Genomic DNA, 17,431 nt, shown 5'->3' with positions numbered 1-17,431 from the left:
AATGCAACTCATGTACCTTAACTGTCACACCATCCTTCAAAGTTGAAGCATGAATTCTCCATTGGCAATCAAGCTCCTCCTTGAATTTGCAGTGCACCCTATACCTCCCTGGATCACTCTTCTCAACTAAGTAATGGTACTCATGCTTAGCAGAATGAGAAGCTAAAGCAATCTTAAATGCTTTCATGCTTGAATACAAAGTGCCTACGTCCATAGGTGGGTCTTTCTTGTCGTAATTGACATCAGGCATAGGTTCAGAGCCTTTATCTGTAACCATCTCTTCATTAGACTCATCATCAGAACTCTCATCTGACTCAGAGTAGATTTCATCCTCAGATATGGTCTCAGTTTCCCGTCCTTTATTGCCAGCTTTAGGAATTGGGGGAGGTGGAGGGTAGTTGGGACCAAGGTCAAGATATAGCCCTTCATCATCAATGCCCACATGCTCATTGATTGGGTTTGGGTTAGCTAAGATTTCAGGTTCACCATATTGTGTGTGTGTACTGTTGCTTGCTTCACCTAGGATTGGGGATGCAATAGAAGGGGTCACTGGGGGATCAATAGATTTGTCACTGCTACCAAACTCCCAAACTGGAATGATAGGAGGATCAACACTTGGCTTATGATATGCAAAAGTGAGGAAGCAGCATTTCGAAACCTTATGTTTTTCAAACATTTGAAGCAAATCTTGGTCAGTACAGACTTCGATGTTGACCTTAGTGTCCATACAGTAATAAAAAACTTTAACTAATTCTCCATAGCCATGAGGATTCTTGTCAACAACTTCAGCAACCAGGTCCCTGAAGTTAGTTCGGTCAGCATCAACAACTTTGCTCAGCTCGTACCACCGAGTCCGACAATTGTGAGCAACAATCCGGATTTCTAAGTTGTAGCTACTGTTGGGGTCCATCCTACAGATGAACAAGGAGCAGGGAATCAACACTACAAGCATGGTGACGGTGCACAGGTAAAGGGCTAAGGGACCTAAGACCACGCAAGCGACAGTACTCCGCAAGCCAAGGGGGGAAGCATTTGACTTACCCGTCTGGAAGCCAATCCGGTCGATCCCCGACGCCGTTGTTCCCCGCCATGAGAAGCCGTGTCAATCCACTAATCCATGTACGGGGGCTTCGTCTTTTTCTTCTCTCCCAGCCCCACCCGTCAACGCCGCCACTGACTAAGGTTCCACCGCCGCCGCTACGATTTCGCCGCTGCCGCTAGGGTTCGGCAACGGATAGAGTCGGAGGAGAGTGAGAGAGAGATGCCGGTCAAAATTCGTCAACACGGCCTCCGCGCATATGCCTCCCTTAGAGACTAAGGGTATACTGGACATTTTCGATGCCCGGGCCCGCTTGTAAGAGCTCTCAAACGGCCAAAACCGAACGGAATAGGGACGGAATGGCATGGAGGGACAAACCAAGATGCACTTGGTCATATAGGTGTCGACGAACTTTTTAGGGGTATGGAGGTTAGACCCAACTTTCATAATGGCACACAGGTAAAACCCTCAGGAATTGGAGGGACGCCGCCGCGAGTTGGTCTCGGTAGTCGGTACGACGGTACCACAGCCTTGACGCCGCTGGCTTTCATACGTGAGGGGAGGTCGGCCTTCAGTCTCCCGTTCGCCTCCTCGACCCGCGCTGTCCACCTAGCCAAGGCCATTCCAGCCCGGAGAATAGGGCAGGTCGGATGCCTCGCACGGTGTCCAGGTCGCCTCCGCCCTTCCGCCGGCGGCGCTCCCCTTCTCCGCGGTACACCAGCCGGAGAAACCGACGAGATCGCCGCCGCTCCCCCTACTCCTCCCGGTACTCGCCCCCATACCCCCTGCTTTTCTGTCTCTCTCTAGGTTTCCTTTTTATCAGAGCTTAGATTGAATTCTTCTTCCTTCTTCGATGTTTTGTCCTCTGCCACCGAATTAATTTGTCTATTAATTGTGCGTATCTTCTTGGAGGTGGTGTTGTGCTGGAGACATGAATCATTTGTCGATGTTGCATCTCTGGTTGGACACCAGGCGCTCTCTGCATGACTTCATTGATATTTTTTGCTTAGCGCAGATTTGCTGGCCTTAGAATGCGCCGGGAAATTAGTCCAAGATTTGTGAACGGGAATCTTTTGTTTTTTTCTCTGTGGATCTTATTGATGGGACAAATAAGACAAACAGAATCCGAGCATTAGATTTGAATTTAAGAAAAGCACCTAAAGTCAGAGATACATGTAAAAAGACAAAAAAATAAAGAAGGAATAGATTATGTTTGTGTACCGTTTGACATATTCATAGATACCTGTCAGTGCTTATGCCCAATCTTGTTGAATCTGAGGCAGACATTTCATGCTTATTACATCTCTTTACCATACAAAAATAAAAAAAAAATGTCTAGGACCTAAATACCATATCTAGGACCTGATGTCTATGTTGATCAAGTTCACACAAACACTGGCTGAAAAACAAAAATGTTGCAGTCAGTGACATATGGCTAAAAAACCTGGGTGTAGTAAACAAGAAGCATTGTAAGGTAAACTAGAACATGACTAACACTGGATGAAAAACCTATCTAGTTACAACTATCATATCATTATGCCAATACCTGCAGTGTCTAAACTATAAAGATGAGCTTTAAGTTTTAGAAAATAAAGATAAGGATGAAGCTACATGAATTTGCAAGTATATAATCCTGTTGGGTTGGCCGTTGTCATGCTTGAAATTGATGGCAGGCCATGATAAACGTCTCTAAAGTCTGAATCCTTCCTCTTGTTTTTCTTTCGAACCATGGAGCTTTTCTTCTGATTACAAGATCTGGGTCTCTGCTTACAACTTTACAAGAGCTTTGTGGTGGTTGTCTTAACGATTGTCCTTATTATTTTCTAAGTATCTTCTAATGGTAGTTTTCCAACATGGCTTTCTTGTAAGATAGCGTTGCATAGGCTAGTTAATTCGCTTAATGTAGTTATGCTACTTGTTTGGAAATGGTATTTGACTATCCATAGATGATTGCGTGTTACACGTATTGTGGAGGAAAAGAACATATACATTGCTCTGTTTGTAACCTTGGTGCCGCACTGCTACTGCTACAGCTACCGCTTATTTATACTGCTAGCATATCACAATGACTCCAGTAAATGAACCTAAGATTGAAAAAAAAAGTATTGCAACAAAATGTCTAAGACTAAAATCATCAAACGGAATTTGGTACGGACAGGAATCAGTATAGATAGATTCATCGTGGGAGAGCTAATTTAATTCAAAAACAGGGAGCCTATGTCAATTCAAGTAGCACAATAGGACTGACTTGTTCAGTGAAAGCCAAGCAACAGGAGAACGGATGGTACCTGGACATCACGGTGACGCCAGTATCAAGGTTGCTGATGTGCAGCTTCGTCCCCAACTTAAGCAAATAAAGGAGGCTGGAAGCATGGAGAGCATCCTTGCGAGGCCCTTGAAGGAGAGCCACTGCCAGTCTGCCACCACGCTGATCCACCCATCTTAGCCACCATTGAAAAAAGGCTCGTGCAAATGGGATCTGAGGCAGGGGGAGGAGGGATCCTGGGGAGAAAAGATAAGAGGGAATCACCTCTGCTGCACCCTTTGTCCTTCTCCGCCGAAGATAAGGGCCACGCCTGCCGCAGGTTGGTGCGACGCCTAGATCCATGGCGGGTAGCAGAGTCCGACGAGCAACATGACCGCCCTCATTCACCGCTTTCCTTTCGCGTCTGCGTCCTTCGCCATGCCACATCTAGAAGTGCCCAACGCCGCCACCACCCCTCGTGCCGGGGATGGGGCCGTCGCTGCGCCTGCTTTGGTGGAGGGAGAAGCTAGAAGGCGACAACATGGTGGAGGGCGAGTGCGGTGGAACGCTGGTAGGTGTGTTGCGCGGGGCTTGACGGGCTCGCCGTCATCTCGCTGCCGAAGTCGCCCAGCAGCCTCGGTGGCGTTCGGGAGGAGGAGCGGCATTCGGCGTTGTTGGGGGGAAGCGGGAGAGGGAGCTGTGATGGCACGGCGGTCGGGGGAGTGTCGTTGCGTCGGGCCGGGTTGGAAGTAGGAATGGGACCTCAGTCAATGGAGGGTGCGACGGGGAGGCGGTCAATGGAGGGTGTGATGGGGAGGCGGGTAGAAACACGCGTGGTGAGAAAAAAATGACCTTTTTGGAAAACATCCCCCAACTTGCAATTTCTATGGGTATGCAACCCATCCCACCTAGGGATGGCAGTTTTACCCAATGGGTAAGGGTACGGGTATGGATTTTTACCCGCGGGTAAGGGTACGGGTATGTAATTCTACCAGCAGCCTCGGTGACGTTCGGGAGGAGGAGCGGCGCTCGGCGGTTGCTGGGGGGAGCGGGAGAGGGAGCTGTGATGGCACGGCGGTCGGGGGAGCGCCGGTGCATCGGGCTGGGTCGGAAGCAGGAATGGGGCCTCGGTCAGCGAAGGGTGCGACGGGGAGGCGGGTAGAAACACACGTGGTGAGAAAAAAACGACCTTTTTGGCAAAAACATCCCCCAACTCGCAATTTTGTGGGTCTGCACTCCATCCCACCTAGGGATGGAAGTTTTACCCAATGGGTAAGGGTACGGGTATGGAATTTTACCCGCGGGTAAGGGTATGGGTATGTAATTCTACCCGCGGGTAAGAGTACGGGTATGGAATTTTACCCGTGGGTACCCAATAGGTACCCGGATTAAAGAAGCCCATACAAACATTTGGCCCAAGCCCATACAAACCCTAGCACACCACCGATTACCCAAGTCCTAACCTTTTTTTGGTCTTAGGATGATGTTGAGTTTGACATCATTGGTCCATGACTCGCAAGTCGCAAGATGGACAGTATTCGCTTGTGTTGCTGCTTTGCTGGACAGTATTTGATCTTATGTTGTAATTTCTTATTTGGCTTGTGTGGCAATTTGGGACTTATGCATGTGTGACAGTTTGAGAGTTGAAAATTTGAGACTTATATATGTCAGTATGTGTGTGATTGTGAAGTTTGAGACTTATTTAGCTATCAAATTATTGTTGTACTCTTTGGATATGAACTCATTGACACGTTTGTGTTCAATACCTGGCGGGTACCCCGATACCTGGCTTGCACAGGCATGGGTAAGGATTTTTACCCGTTACCTTTGGCGGGTACGGGTATAATAGAGATAGGTGGGTATGCTAACATGTGGGTAAATGCTTTACCCGTACCCTACCCTACCCGTTGCCATCCCTAATCCCACCCTCCTTCACCCCTACAGGTGGGTCCAACGTGAGAGGTATGGTGGGCCTAAATTAGGTGAAAACGTTTTCAATTGTTTTCGTTTGTTTTAGTATAGATATGATGGTTACTAAATGGGCTTTACTTCTAACTTATCAGTAACAGCTTGTTAAAATGTTAAGTTTGAAGAGAATAGATGATTATTTATACATATATAACCGCAAAGCAAAGGCTTTGTGTTGTTACAAGAGAAAGAGGTGAAAGATTAGTAAGGAAGCATTGTTTAGAAATATCTGGAACATCAATCCTACCTTAAGATTTCTTCAAAAATAACATCAGCAAATCCTTTTCGGCACAATCAAGCTGGGTAGGCATGAGATGAAACCCAACATGACCTGTAAGATATGTTCCTTCTTTTGGACTCTGGTTTGCAACATTTGGCCAAGTGAACCATATACATGAACCAAGGAAGTACCATGTCCAGGAAAATGTAATGAGAAATGACCACATTTCACAACACAGAATTAATGTATGATAAATATTGGAAATACAGAAACAACAGTTTTGTTTTCCTTAATGAAAATTTTGAAACAATTGGTGCAACACGACGGACCATTGTTTTGTATTGGAGGGAGTTCATGTGGTCAAGTGGTGACATTGACTGTTTTTGGTCTTCCACTTCTGTTTCACGCTAGTTAATTTTGATGTTATTTGCCAACCTTTTTGTTAAGTTTCTTGTCTGCCAATGCTTTATAATTATCATTGACCATGGGATCAACAATACAACTTAGAACATAGTTCATCTGTTCACTTTTATAAGGTGCAATACAAAATCATATCCATCAGCGAGTTTTTTTAAATATGATACCAATGATTTTGTGCACATAACTCACATTGGACCACTCCCTTCATGCTTACTATAACTAGTTATTTCGGTTTTCTACTGGCTGCTTTAACTATAACCCCAGCTCTATTTATTGGCTTGAACATGATACATCTTATTTGAAATGAATTGAATGTATAAGTCAGAAAGTAAGAATCTTTCTTTTGGATTTCTGGTATTCTAGACTCTTTTCCATATTAATTATCAACTTTTCTTGGTCATTGAGATTCGTGGATGATTTAGACTATTATTTAAAAATAGGTCGTACCGTCAAAGCATGAACTTGGTCAGTCAAATTATGCCTTATAAAAATGAATGTGGGGAACAATCATTTATGGTCTCAACTCCCTGAACCAGAACAACTTTTTAATCTCAATGGATGTGTTTGACTATGCATTTTTCAGCATGCATGTTGATATGGCTAGCTGGGGTGTGATCTGAATACATTTTTTTATGGAGCCATGCTGGCACATCCACACTTCTACTTTTTGTTAAATATAATTTCCAAAACCTTATATGTTGTTATTTCTGCTGTTACTTTTTCTGTTTTAAAGCTACATTTCTCCATTTTTTAGGCGAAAAACTCGGTCTCCTTCTCCACTATGGGATAGGAGCAACTCACCAACTCCGAGAAGGCATAGAAGCCCACCGTCTCCAAGGAGACACATAAGACGGAGAAGTCGGAGCACTACAAGTTCATTTGTAAATAACTCATGCAGTCCAAGTCGCGGATCAGAGCAAATAAATTTATCTGAAAAACACAAGATGGAAGAGGAAGAAAAGAAAAGGTACCCATCTTCTTCTCTTGGCACCTATGCGTCCACATTGCCGCATTTGCATGTCCCACTTTTGTCCCCCTCTTAAATTTTTATAGCCAAATCTTGACATATTAAGGACTAATTCTTCCATTTAACACTTAGTATTGCATGTCAAGCATTAGCCTCTGTACGATCTGCTGATAAGTTTGTTTTAATAACCCACATAATTTGAATAGATTTTGGTCATCAACCAAAGATCACCATAAATCGCCACTACTTGAGCATTACAACATAATATGTCCTGTACATGTAAACAAATAACGCAAGCCAGGACAGATGCTCAGAAAATTGTATACATGCTTCTCCAAAATCCCATATTTTGTTTAGATGGTTCCTTGCGTTCGAAGCCATTAGGACAGAATTGTGCCTTTACTCAAAAAATTATAGGTAACTATTCTCCAAATTCCATACTTCTCTAGTATGGTTGTTTATTTGCATATGTCATTGTCATGTACATGATCTCATTTCATTCGGTTTAAGGGTGCAATTTCCAAATTTGTACAAGAGTTCCTTGTGATAAATTTAAAGAATTGCTATGAAGTAGTATTTTAGTTTCTCGTTTGTATGACAAATTTTGACTGGCATATGTAGAGTACTAAACGATTGAGTAAACAAGAACGGAGAAACATTAGAATGAGGAAGAATGATCGATTAGAAAATAAAATTCTAATATTGTTAATAAACCAGTACTGTTAGTGATGGGTCGAGCCTGCCTCTAATACTTGAGCCCAACAAAAATACATGTTGTATCCTGCATGATTAGTATGTGTTGAGGTTAGTAATCTCGGTCGACAAGTGATGCTCCGCAGACTAGATCTCACAATCAACAAGTGATGTACTGCTAAGACAAGAACACGCAAGGGTTTATACAGGTTTGGGCCTCCTTGATCGTGAGTAATACCCTACGTCCCGTTTTTGTATTTGTATTGATCTGGATGCACAAGTGTCAAGCCTATTACAATGAGCACAAGATTGGCGAACACGCAGATGTAAAACCTAGAGCTCCTTTCCCCTGCATATGGTTCCCCTCTCCCTTTATATAGTAGCCAGGGCACCGCCTTTCTTCTTGGAGTCAGTTAGGGTTCCCTGTTGTATCATGGCAGGCTTCCTTGTAGATAGAGTCCAATCAGATTGCAATTTATCGAACCGGCTTGTGCAGTGAGTTATGTATTCCGATCCTTATCAGGACACAGCATTCTGGAGCCGTTCCTGGACATCTGCCTGCTTGTCCTGTGGAATGGATATCTGGTATCCTGATACTGATCAGTGCCTACTTAGTGGCCACATGTAATTTTGTCAGGAAACTTACGCTCTCCATGTTTTGTTTTTTTAAACAATTATGGTTACTATTGTCATTGAATTCTTGTCATAAACTTTCTCTAGTCACATGCTTCAATAATTTGAACACATCTTATCAGCAATTACACAGTGTATATGCTGTTGGTCCTTTTGAACTCAGTAACCTTTCCTTGCTCAGTGGCCACACCATACTATAATCCTTTTTTTTTCCTTGAACATGCAAGAAAGCTGTGTATCATTATATTAATAGAAGAAAGTGTCATATAGAGACCCAAACACACACAAACATACACCCACTAGAGCTTTATGATCCTAATCACCTTTTACAAAAACAAAGACGACCCGACCACTAGGGAAAACGGTTTAATCAACCCCTCTAGCAGTAAGCAAGGTGAGACCTTTAGCTTCTGCCACACTCCAAAACTGGGCTTCATGCCTAGCAAGAATCCGTGCCGTACCTATTGGAGTATAAGTGAATTGCCACCTTTCTCATAAGCTTAACCTTTTGGATTGAACTGGTTGGTGCATGCGTCTCAATATTGGTATCAGTGCTAGAGGTCTCGAGTTCGAATTCTGAAGGGCACGATTAAATAAATAATTGCATCCCACTCCAATTTCCACGTATGTGACATAATGGAGCCTGCACGTGAAGGGGAGTGTTGGAGTATAAGTGAATTTCCCATGTTTCCTCATTAGCTTAAGCTTTTGGGTTGAACTGGTTGGTGCATGCAACTCAATAGTACCAATGCTGGGGGCAGCCCCATTAGAAACACAGTCATTGCGGTGTCTCCAAATGGTCCAGGCACCAAGGATGATGAGGGAGTTTAAGCCTTTCCGCGCATCACCACTAACAGAATTCTTCATCTTCACCCACCAGTCATATAAAGAATCAGTAGGCTGCGGTGCAAGGGCAAAGAGACCTGTATGCTGTAGAATAGAGTACCAGACTGTCTAGCAAACACACAACCAATAAGGAGTTGTTGGATGTTCTCATCTCCTTGGTGACATAAAGGGCATTGATCCGGGTGGGGGAGAACACATCGAGCCAGCCAATCCGCCGTCCAACAGCGGTTGTGAGCCACCAGCCACATGAAGAAATGGCACTTGGGGGGAGCCCATGATTTCCATATTCGTTCATATGGTCCAAAAAGAGTGGTACCCTGGGAAAGCGCATCGTAGGCGAACTCACCATACTATAATCAGGATAGTACTCAGCTTTGTATCTGGATTTCAATTTAAATGTTAGAATTATTAAACTCTATTCATAAAGTATTGATTATCAAAAAATATCGAATACAGTGCATCTTTTTTGGCATTTATAGTTTCAAATCTTGAGCAATATTGATGCCATAATTTCATTTGTTTCTGTAATATTGTAGTCAACATGAGGCAGGAACATTTGGCAATTAAATTGAACAGTGAGACATATTGCATACTCCCTCCGTTCCAAATTGTAGGTTGTTTTAGCTTTTTTTGCTTCATAGATATTATTATGCATTAGATATAGTGTATGTCTAGGTGCATAATAATATCTATGAACCTAGAAAAGTTAAAATGACCTACAATTTGGAACGGAGGGAGTAATTAATATAGTATCCATGCTGTATGGCTAAGCATAATTGTTTTACTAAATGTATCATTGCTCTTAGGAGCTTCATAAATCTAACTTACATGCCTTTGTTTCAAAATCTTACCACTAACAATACAACAAATAGAAACATTAGCATACATCACTAATGCAAAACCTAAGGTTAGCATCTTCTAACTAAAATACTAAAACCAAATGCTAAGTTGCTCTGATTGCCTTTGTACTGCAAATTAGCCATCAAACCAAAATGTTGTTGATGAAGTGCCTAGGTATCCAGTAAACTATACTAATTAGTAAGCGCTATACCACTAGCCTCTCCTGTTGTTGTGGGGGCTATATTGTCTGCTAGGTTGTAAACAATAACCAGCTGATTGAACGGTTGAACTGGTGTTAGATGGTCATTTTTTGGAAAAAAGAAAAAGAACCATTACCGGGAAGACCAGATAGATGTTCTTGGCCCAGTAAACAGGGTTTTGTTTAAAACACTGATCTAAATGCTTTCATAATTGTTTCTTAGAAGCATTTATCCTTTTGTAATTCAATGAACTTTCACACGTGCATCTGCATCAGCTACAAAATGTAGAAGTGCATATGCCTAACTTAGGTATATGAACACCTATCTATAGATAATTCATTTCATATCAGTTTTTCGGAATATGCATTATTTATAGGGATAGAGCTTTGTGCCTTCTTTAATCAAGCAAAGAGCATTAAAGGAAAGCCTCCTACCTCATAAAGTTTCTACCATGCTCATTGCTTCTCTTCTTTGTCTGGCTTTCCTCCCCCCTATCACGCATAACACTATTCTGCTTCATGTTGTCGCCATCCAACTTCTCTCTGGTAGATGTTTTTCCTATTGAAAACTCGGTTCACATGTTATGGTTCTACTTATCATACACGTTTTCATAGTTCTGGCCATCTGTTATGGTTTTGGCTACCCCCTTGGATATGGGGGCCTAGAGAGGGAGGGGGAGGTGTCCGGCGGCCATGGAGGGGGGCTGCGCAGGAGGCGGTGCAGGGAGAGAGGGAGAGAGAGCTTTAGGGTTTTACCCCTTAATTCTTTGCTTGATTCATTTGGTACATGGGGCCTCTATTATATAGAGGGGACACGACTTGGTTCTCAAGGAACTTTAACTTACTTGGCTTGCAAGCCATCCTATTATCTAGAATCTTCCTAATTCCTAACCTAAGTAGACGGGCGGCAGCCGGCGCGCTACAGTACCCGGGTACTGTTCACGCGGGTCCTTTTGGGCCAGTTCTGGCCCCCTTTGACTCAGCCGGCCTCGGGCCAGCCTTTTGCCCAACCGGCCCAGCTGGATCCTCCTGGTCCCTAACATCTCCCGCCGGATTTATTAGCAGTGTGTCCTCACGCTGCAGTGACACCCCTCGTTCGATTCCAAGTTGGGGGCCATGGGTGCTGCCCAAGGCGGCCAACACGCCTTTGGGGTTGATGTCATCGGGGCCGCCTTTTATTTTTAGAGCCATGCCATGGCTCTCTTGTTGAAGCTGAGGTGGGGGCATGGCTGCTGTCCCAGGTAACCCCATGGTGATGCTGAGCTAGGGTGGTGCCTTGGTGTCATCACGTCCATGTTGGTGAAGCATGTGAGTAGCGGCATGGAGGTGTCCAGGTTGCTGGCGCTGCAACACGTTGCGGGGGCATTGTTGATGCCGAGGTAGGTGTTGGTGCCCGCGCACTGATGGAGCTGGTGCTACATTGGTAATCGCCGAGGTGTTGAATGTCAACTGAGCAGGATGGCAAAGATGTCGACGATGTTGTGGTTCATTCCGTTGGTGTTGTAGACGACGTGAAGATCGTGGCCTACGTCGAGGGCAGCCTATAGTTGATGAGGTATTGGTGTTGATGTTGATGTTCCTGATGGTGACGGCGTGGTTCCTGCTGGTGGTGGCTTGCTGATTTTTAACCACTGTCGGTGTTGCTGTGTTGCTAGTTGATGTGTTAAGCGACTGGTCGAGCAATGCGCCCGTCATGAGGGTTGGGTGCTCATTGACTGCGGGGGAAGAGGGCAGTCAATCATCCCAACTTGGATGGCACATGACGCTGTTGTTGATGTAGCCCTGCCTGTGTGCGTCTCATGTTGTTGTTGGGGTAGTTTCGTGACACGTCACCATTGTTGACAAAGGTGTGGCCATGTCGTGATGCCTGGTAGTGCGCCTTCACTCGCCATTGTCGTTGAGGGTGCCGGGAAACTGCTATGTGGTTAACCACTTTAGATTTTTGAGGTTTATGATTCAAGTGGTTGCCAACCTGAGGATGTCTTGTAGGAGGTCGTTGTCTCATAGGCATCCGTGGTTGTTGTACGTAGACACTCCACTGTCGTTGATGTTGATGCGGTGCCTTGCCTCCTTGGGAAGATGACCAACTGGGAAGCCTTCTTGTTGAGGGAGAAGGTTGCTGAGCGAAGACCGGAGGCCGTTGTTGAGGATGTACAGGAGGCAGGCCAAGAATCCACCCAGCGACTTTTGGTGGAGGAGGTCGAGTTGGCCATCTTTACCTCATCACTGGGCATGAGGTAGGGGCGCATGCTTCTCGTTTGTGAGTCACCGAAGGTGGAAGGAGTCGGCAATGTGGTCGTGGAAGCCGTCGTCCTAGGGCCCTTTGCCCAAGGCGTGTTCTCTTGGATAGCCACTGGGGGCGCTCCCGAGGTCGTTGTTGTTGATGATGCGCCGTTGGAGGGTGAGGTGCTTGCTGATGGAAAAACAACCCCATGTTCAGGAGGAACACGCTGAGTTATTTTCCCGTTGGAGTCCTCCGTAGATGCCTCTGAGAGATTGAGGCGTGAGGGCACTTTTAGGTGGTCTGTGCTTGCCTGAATTGTAGGGCCGTCTGCCCTATGTGTTATCGCGCCTGTACAGGTTGGTGAAGAGGTAGGTGTGTGTTGCTGAGTCACAATTGTTCCCATGTCAGGAGCCATGGTCACAACCGATGTTGCTGGTGGTTGTCGCATCGCCGAGTTATTCGAGGAGGACGAGGTCGATGTAGTCGGTGTAGATCGACTTGTTGTAGATCAAAAGTAGACGGGCGGCCGGCGTGCTACAGTACCCGTACTGTTCACGCGGGTCCTTTTGGGCCAGTTCTGGGCCCCCTTGGCTCAGCCGGTCTCGGGCCAGCCTTTGGCCCAACCGGCCCAGCTGGGTCCTCCAGGTCCCTAACACCATCACTAGCTTCAAATAGATTATGTTTGCTTATTTCAGCTGTCAATATTGTTGCACATTTGTTTAGAATTGTATGGCTGGCATAATGCAATATGAAGTCAGCTACTTCCATGTGGTAGCACTATGCTATCAGTTTTTATATGCAGTTAGTGATATTGATTGTAGAATGTAACAATCAGTCCCTTGTATAACATGGTATTAATTTCTAGGCGTCATAAAGAAGCTGAATTTAAGTTATTGGAAGAGGAGCTTGCTAGAAGAGTCGAAGAAGCTATAAGGAAAAATGTCGAGGAACGTCTGAACTCTGACGAGGTGAAACTTGACATAAAACGCCGAATTGAGGAGGGTATTAGAAAGTTATTTGATGAGGTTGATGCTCAGCTACAAAAAGAAAAAGAAGCAGCTCTTTATGAAGCCAGGCAGAAAGCAGTAAGTGTTACGCATCCATATCATTTTTCATAAGAACACCATTAGATTTTTTTTTAACTGAAAGAACTAGTGAATTGTTGAAACTGAAATATCCAGCACAAATATATTAACCTTGGTCCTGAACCATATAGGATTTTCTGGAGACTGGTGAACCTTTTTTGCTTGGAGCAACAGGGTGTTTTTACTAGTTCGACTCATACTGATTCAATGTCGTCATTATTCCTGCTTTAACCAAAGGATGTAGAACTATCAATGTATAAAGAATAATTGCCCCTCAGAGTGTAGTCAATGTCTTAAAGGTGATTTTAACCATTTGTCTTTCTTGAGGCATTTATAAATTCGTTTTTCATTCATTCTAGTTCAAAGAACCACGCAAATCATCAATCCCTCTATTCAAATTTTATTTCAATTGAACTTCACAGGAGCAAGAAAGAAGAGAGAGAGAGGAGCTGGATAGAATGCTTGAAGAGAACAGGCGTAAAGTGGAGGCGGCTCAAAGAAAAGAAGCTCTTGAGCAGCAGCAGAAAGAGTTGGAGCGATATTTGGAGCTGGAAAGGATACAAAAGCAAAGAGAAGAAGCTTTACGCAGAAAGAAAATGGAGGAGGAAGAAGAGAGAGCTAATGAGCTGAGATTACTAGGAAAGAGCCGACGTTGACCTGGTGCCATCATCTTAGGTCAAAACCGACTTTGGTGGCTGATTATGTCAAAACTCAAATTCAATGGCAACTTAGGTCGTGTTCAATAATTCCTTAGGTTGTGACTAGAGTGGGACATAATCTTTTTTCTAATGGTGTACTGTGTTTGCTATATGTTGGATTGGTATTTCTGAGAAACTGATTTTTCTTATGAAAATGTGATAGTGGTTGCCCATTTATGATGGATCCAATTATCACCAGAACCGGATAAATTTTTACCTCCCAACTATCAAAATCATTCATATTTGACCATTCACCTTGTTTCGATGCTGGTTTGGAGCTAAGGTAGCGCTAGTTTTATGGTTTCATCATGTAGGATGTCCTCCCTTTTCCCGACTTCATCACCTCTGTCATTGTCTGCATGCACGTCGAGCTCGACCCCACTCGCCGATCGACTTCAATGCCTTCTTCACCGCCCTCGCACTACATGGTTCTCATGGCCACAAAGGTCGGTGACATCCATGCCAACTCCACCCTTCCCTGGGCATCGACCCCGCTGACCACCAGGCCCATCGAGCCGCGCCGCGCCGTGCGCCCCAGCCAGCCACCGACCCACGTGCACCTAGGTGCGGCGCGCCGGGCGCTGGGCCCACGTGTGGAGCTGCGTATCGTACCCAGCGGTAGGGCCCGCGTGCGGAGCCACGTCGCCGCGTACCCCAGCCGCGAGCTCCCGTTGGGAGCTGCACCGCCAACTGGCTGTCCCCATGTGGCGCCGCGCACCACGCCGACCGCTGCCCCCGCACGGAGGCGCGCCCGAGCCACAAGCTCCAGCGTGGAGCCACGAGCCGCCGAGCGCTCGCGCGGGCTGGCTGTCAGCGCTTGTATGTGTGGAGAAAGAGAGAAGGGGACAGAGAATGGATAACAGAGATAGAGGGGGAGAGGGAAGGGAGAGGAAGATGGCGAGAGGAGATTAGACTAATTGGAGGACTCGATTTTTTGGTGTGGATTGCTGACGTGGCAGGATGTATATTTTTCATGAACTTATAATGATTTTTTGACTACTAACGATTTTAAATAAAAAAGTTGTTAACTATAGAGTTTTAAATCTCGTCAAGCTCACAATTTTGATATAAAGTTTGTATTTATCCGAAATCACAAGAAAAAGTTTGTATTAGAAAATACATCATTAAATACACATCCTCCTTAAAAACAAGTGAAAAACTTGTATATGTTTGTGACCCTAGACGATCTTTAATGAAAAATTTGTCAACTACAAAATTTTAGATCTTGTTGAGCACTACCACTTTCATATAGAGCTTGAGGTGGTTTGAAAATTTTAAAAATTATAGATTTGAAAATTAGAGAACTTAAAATTATTTTTTAACCATTAGAAAAATGTGTCAACTACAGAGTTCTACAGAGTTTTAAGTCACGTCAAATTATCATAAGTTTATCTTCATCTGAAGTTATATGAAAATGTTACAAATTCTTCTACAATTTCTTTACTCATACATCAACATATAGCAACACATATACTCATACATTCAAATATACTCATGCATTAACATATACTCACACAAAAACTCATACATTCACGCGTACTCACACATTCACATTTACATGTAATGGTACATTACATGTACTGATACATATCTTAGACAACTTATAATGAATTATTTTGACTATTAAACGATCTCAAATAAAAAACTTGTCAACTACAAAGTTTTAGGTCTGGTCATGCTATACAACTTTGATATAAAATTTATCTTCATCCAAAATCATATGAAAAATTTATGAATTTATTTGTATGGGACCATTTCTAAGGGCGAACCATGTCATCAGTCATCACCTGCCCTTAGAAATCATTGCCATCACCCGCTCATAGAAATGGTTCCTGTTTTCAGGGGCAGGGTGACATGGTCACTTCTAGGGATGTGGACGTGATCTTTTGACCCACCCAGAAAATTCAGGCCGCGCTTATAGTTTTTTTTAAAGTAGTGAACGACACGAAATGGTGGTGTCGGTTTTTCGGGACCCCTCTCCGCGCACACAACACGGTCATGGGACTTTTTTTTTTTGCGAAACACACAGTACAGACACAGATGCTCACAAACACGAACGCCCATACGAACACACGCATGCAACCCTACCCTAATAAGCATCTCCGGAAGACTGAGCAGGTAAATCCTCGAGATGCCTCACTATCGACAGACACGTCGCCTACCACTGAAAGGATAGCACCGTTAAATGCTGGAATAAGTTCAGAAAAATATGAGTACTGGTGTCGTGTCGAGGACTCGAATCGACAGGTACCACCACAAGAGACCACAAGAGACCTTAGCAGCTGATACGCTTAGTTCACGCTGGGACTTCTTGGAGGTGCGGTCTGGGCTTTGGCAGCCTGACCGGCTCAGCCGCAGGGCGTCCAGCGATGTCATCATCGGTGTCGTTGACACTGGTATGTGTATGTATGAAATGTCTTTGCACCTAAACCTTTTATGAACTTGTGATCACATCTGAGTCTCTGACCGAGCTGATGTCACGAAAATATGCATCGGGTGTCTGCCCTGAGTCGCCGAGCTTCGACGACCACGGGATGGGTGCGGTGTGTGCATGGAAGGTCGATCCGGACTTCAAGAAGAGTAAACTGCAACAAGTAGAAACATATAGGAAAAGCTAAAGTCACTCGGGTGTTTCAGCCTCCCTCATCACCCGATTTTTTGATTGCTTGATCGCTTTGTCTGCTCGTTGCTGTCCATCTGATCTATAGATTTCCAAATGGGCCGCCCGGCCCTAGCACGAAATGGCCCGACGCCTGTTCCATGCCATGTCGTGTCATGTTGTCATGCTGAACAGGCAGCCTAGGCCCGGCACGACGACCCCTTTTTAGTGCAGGGCCGGCACGGTGGCACGGCAGGCACTAGCGTGCTAGTGCCGGGCCACTCAAACTGAACAACATAAGTCATTCATCTTCAAAAGAACAATAGATTTTAACTTCAACAGATTAAAATCATCTTAAACTTCAACTTCACAACATCACATATCAACATCACAGAGAGAGACAGGAGATTATAACTTATAAGTTTGAGCTGGTGCAATGGCTGCCTCATTAAAAACCTATCTAGTTAAAACTCACACCTCATGAGAAAAAACCCTAGATAGGAAAAAAAGAGTACAGCCTAGCTCAATCAAATTGTAGTTCAAGACTTCAAGTTATTATAGGCCAGTGTTACACTTTTAAATTATCAGCGACATCTAGGTACAAATTAGAAAACTTTCCTCAAGTTCTTCATCCTCTACTAAGTTCTGAAGTCTTGCTTCTACAGCCTCCCAATCCTTGACGGAAGAAAGCATCTCGACCATCTCCGGTTTCAATCGACGCCGCCTCTCCTCGATGATCTTGCCAGTAGTGCTGA

At 44.5% G+C, this 17,431-nt stretch overlaps 1 protein-coding gene across 1 annotated transcript; it reads left to right on the top strand.

Moving 5' to 3' along the window:
- The first annotated feature begins 1,515 nt into the window (after window positions 1-1,515).
- On the top strand, window positions 1,516-14,327 carry LOC101769736 (uncharacterized protein At1g10890). Its single transcript, XM_012843160.2, has 4 exons — window positions 1,516-1,805; window positions 6,647-6,859; window positions 13,160-13,379; window positions 13,802-14,327. The coding sequence occupies exons 1-4, from the start codon at window positions 1,690-1,692 to the stop codon at window positions 14,033-14,035; spliced, it is 783 nt and encodes a 260-aa protein (XP_012698614.1). The 5' UTR covers window positions 1,516-1,689; the 3' UTR covers window positions 14,036-14,327.
- Window positions 14,328-17,431: the final 3,104 nt, after the last annotated feature.

This window comes from Setaria italica, chromosome IX (genome assembly GCF_000263155.2).
Source record: "Setaria italica strain Yugu1 chromosome IX, Setaria_italica_v2.0, whole genome shotgun sequence".
NCBI classification, from domain to species: domain Eukaryota; kingdom Viridiplantae; phylum Streptophyta; class Magnoliopsida; order Poales; family Poaceae; genus Setaria; species Setaria italica.
The sequence above is the reverse complement of the archived record's forward strand: the minus strand, read 5'-3'. Positions and strand labels throughout refer to the sequence as shown.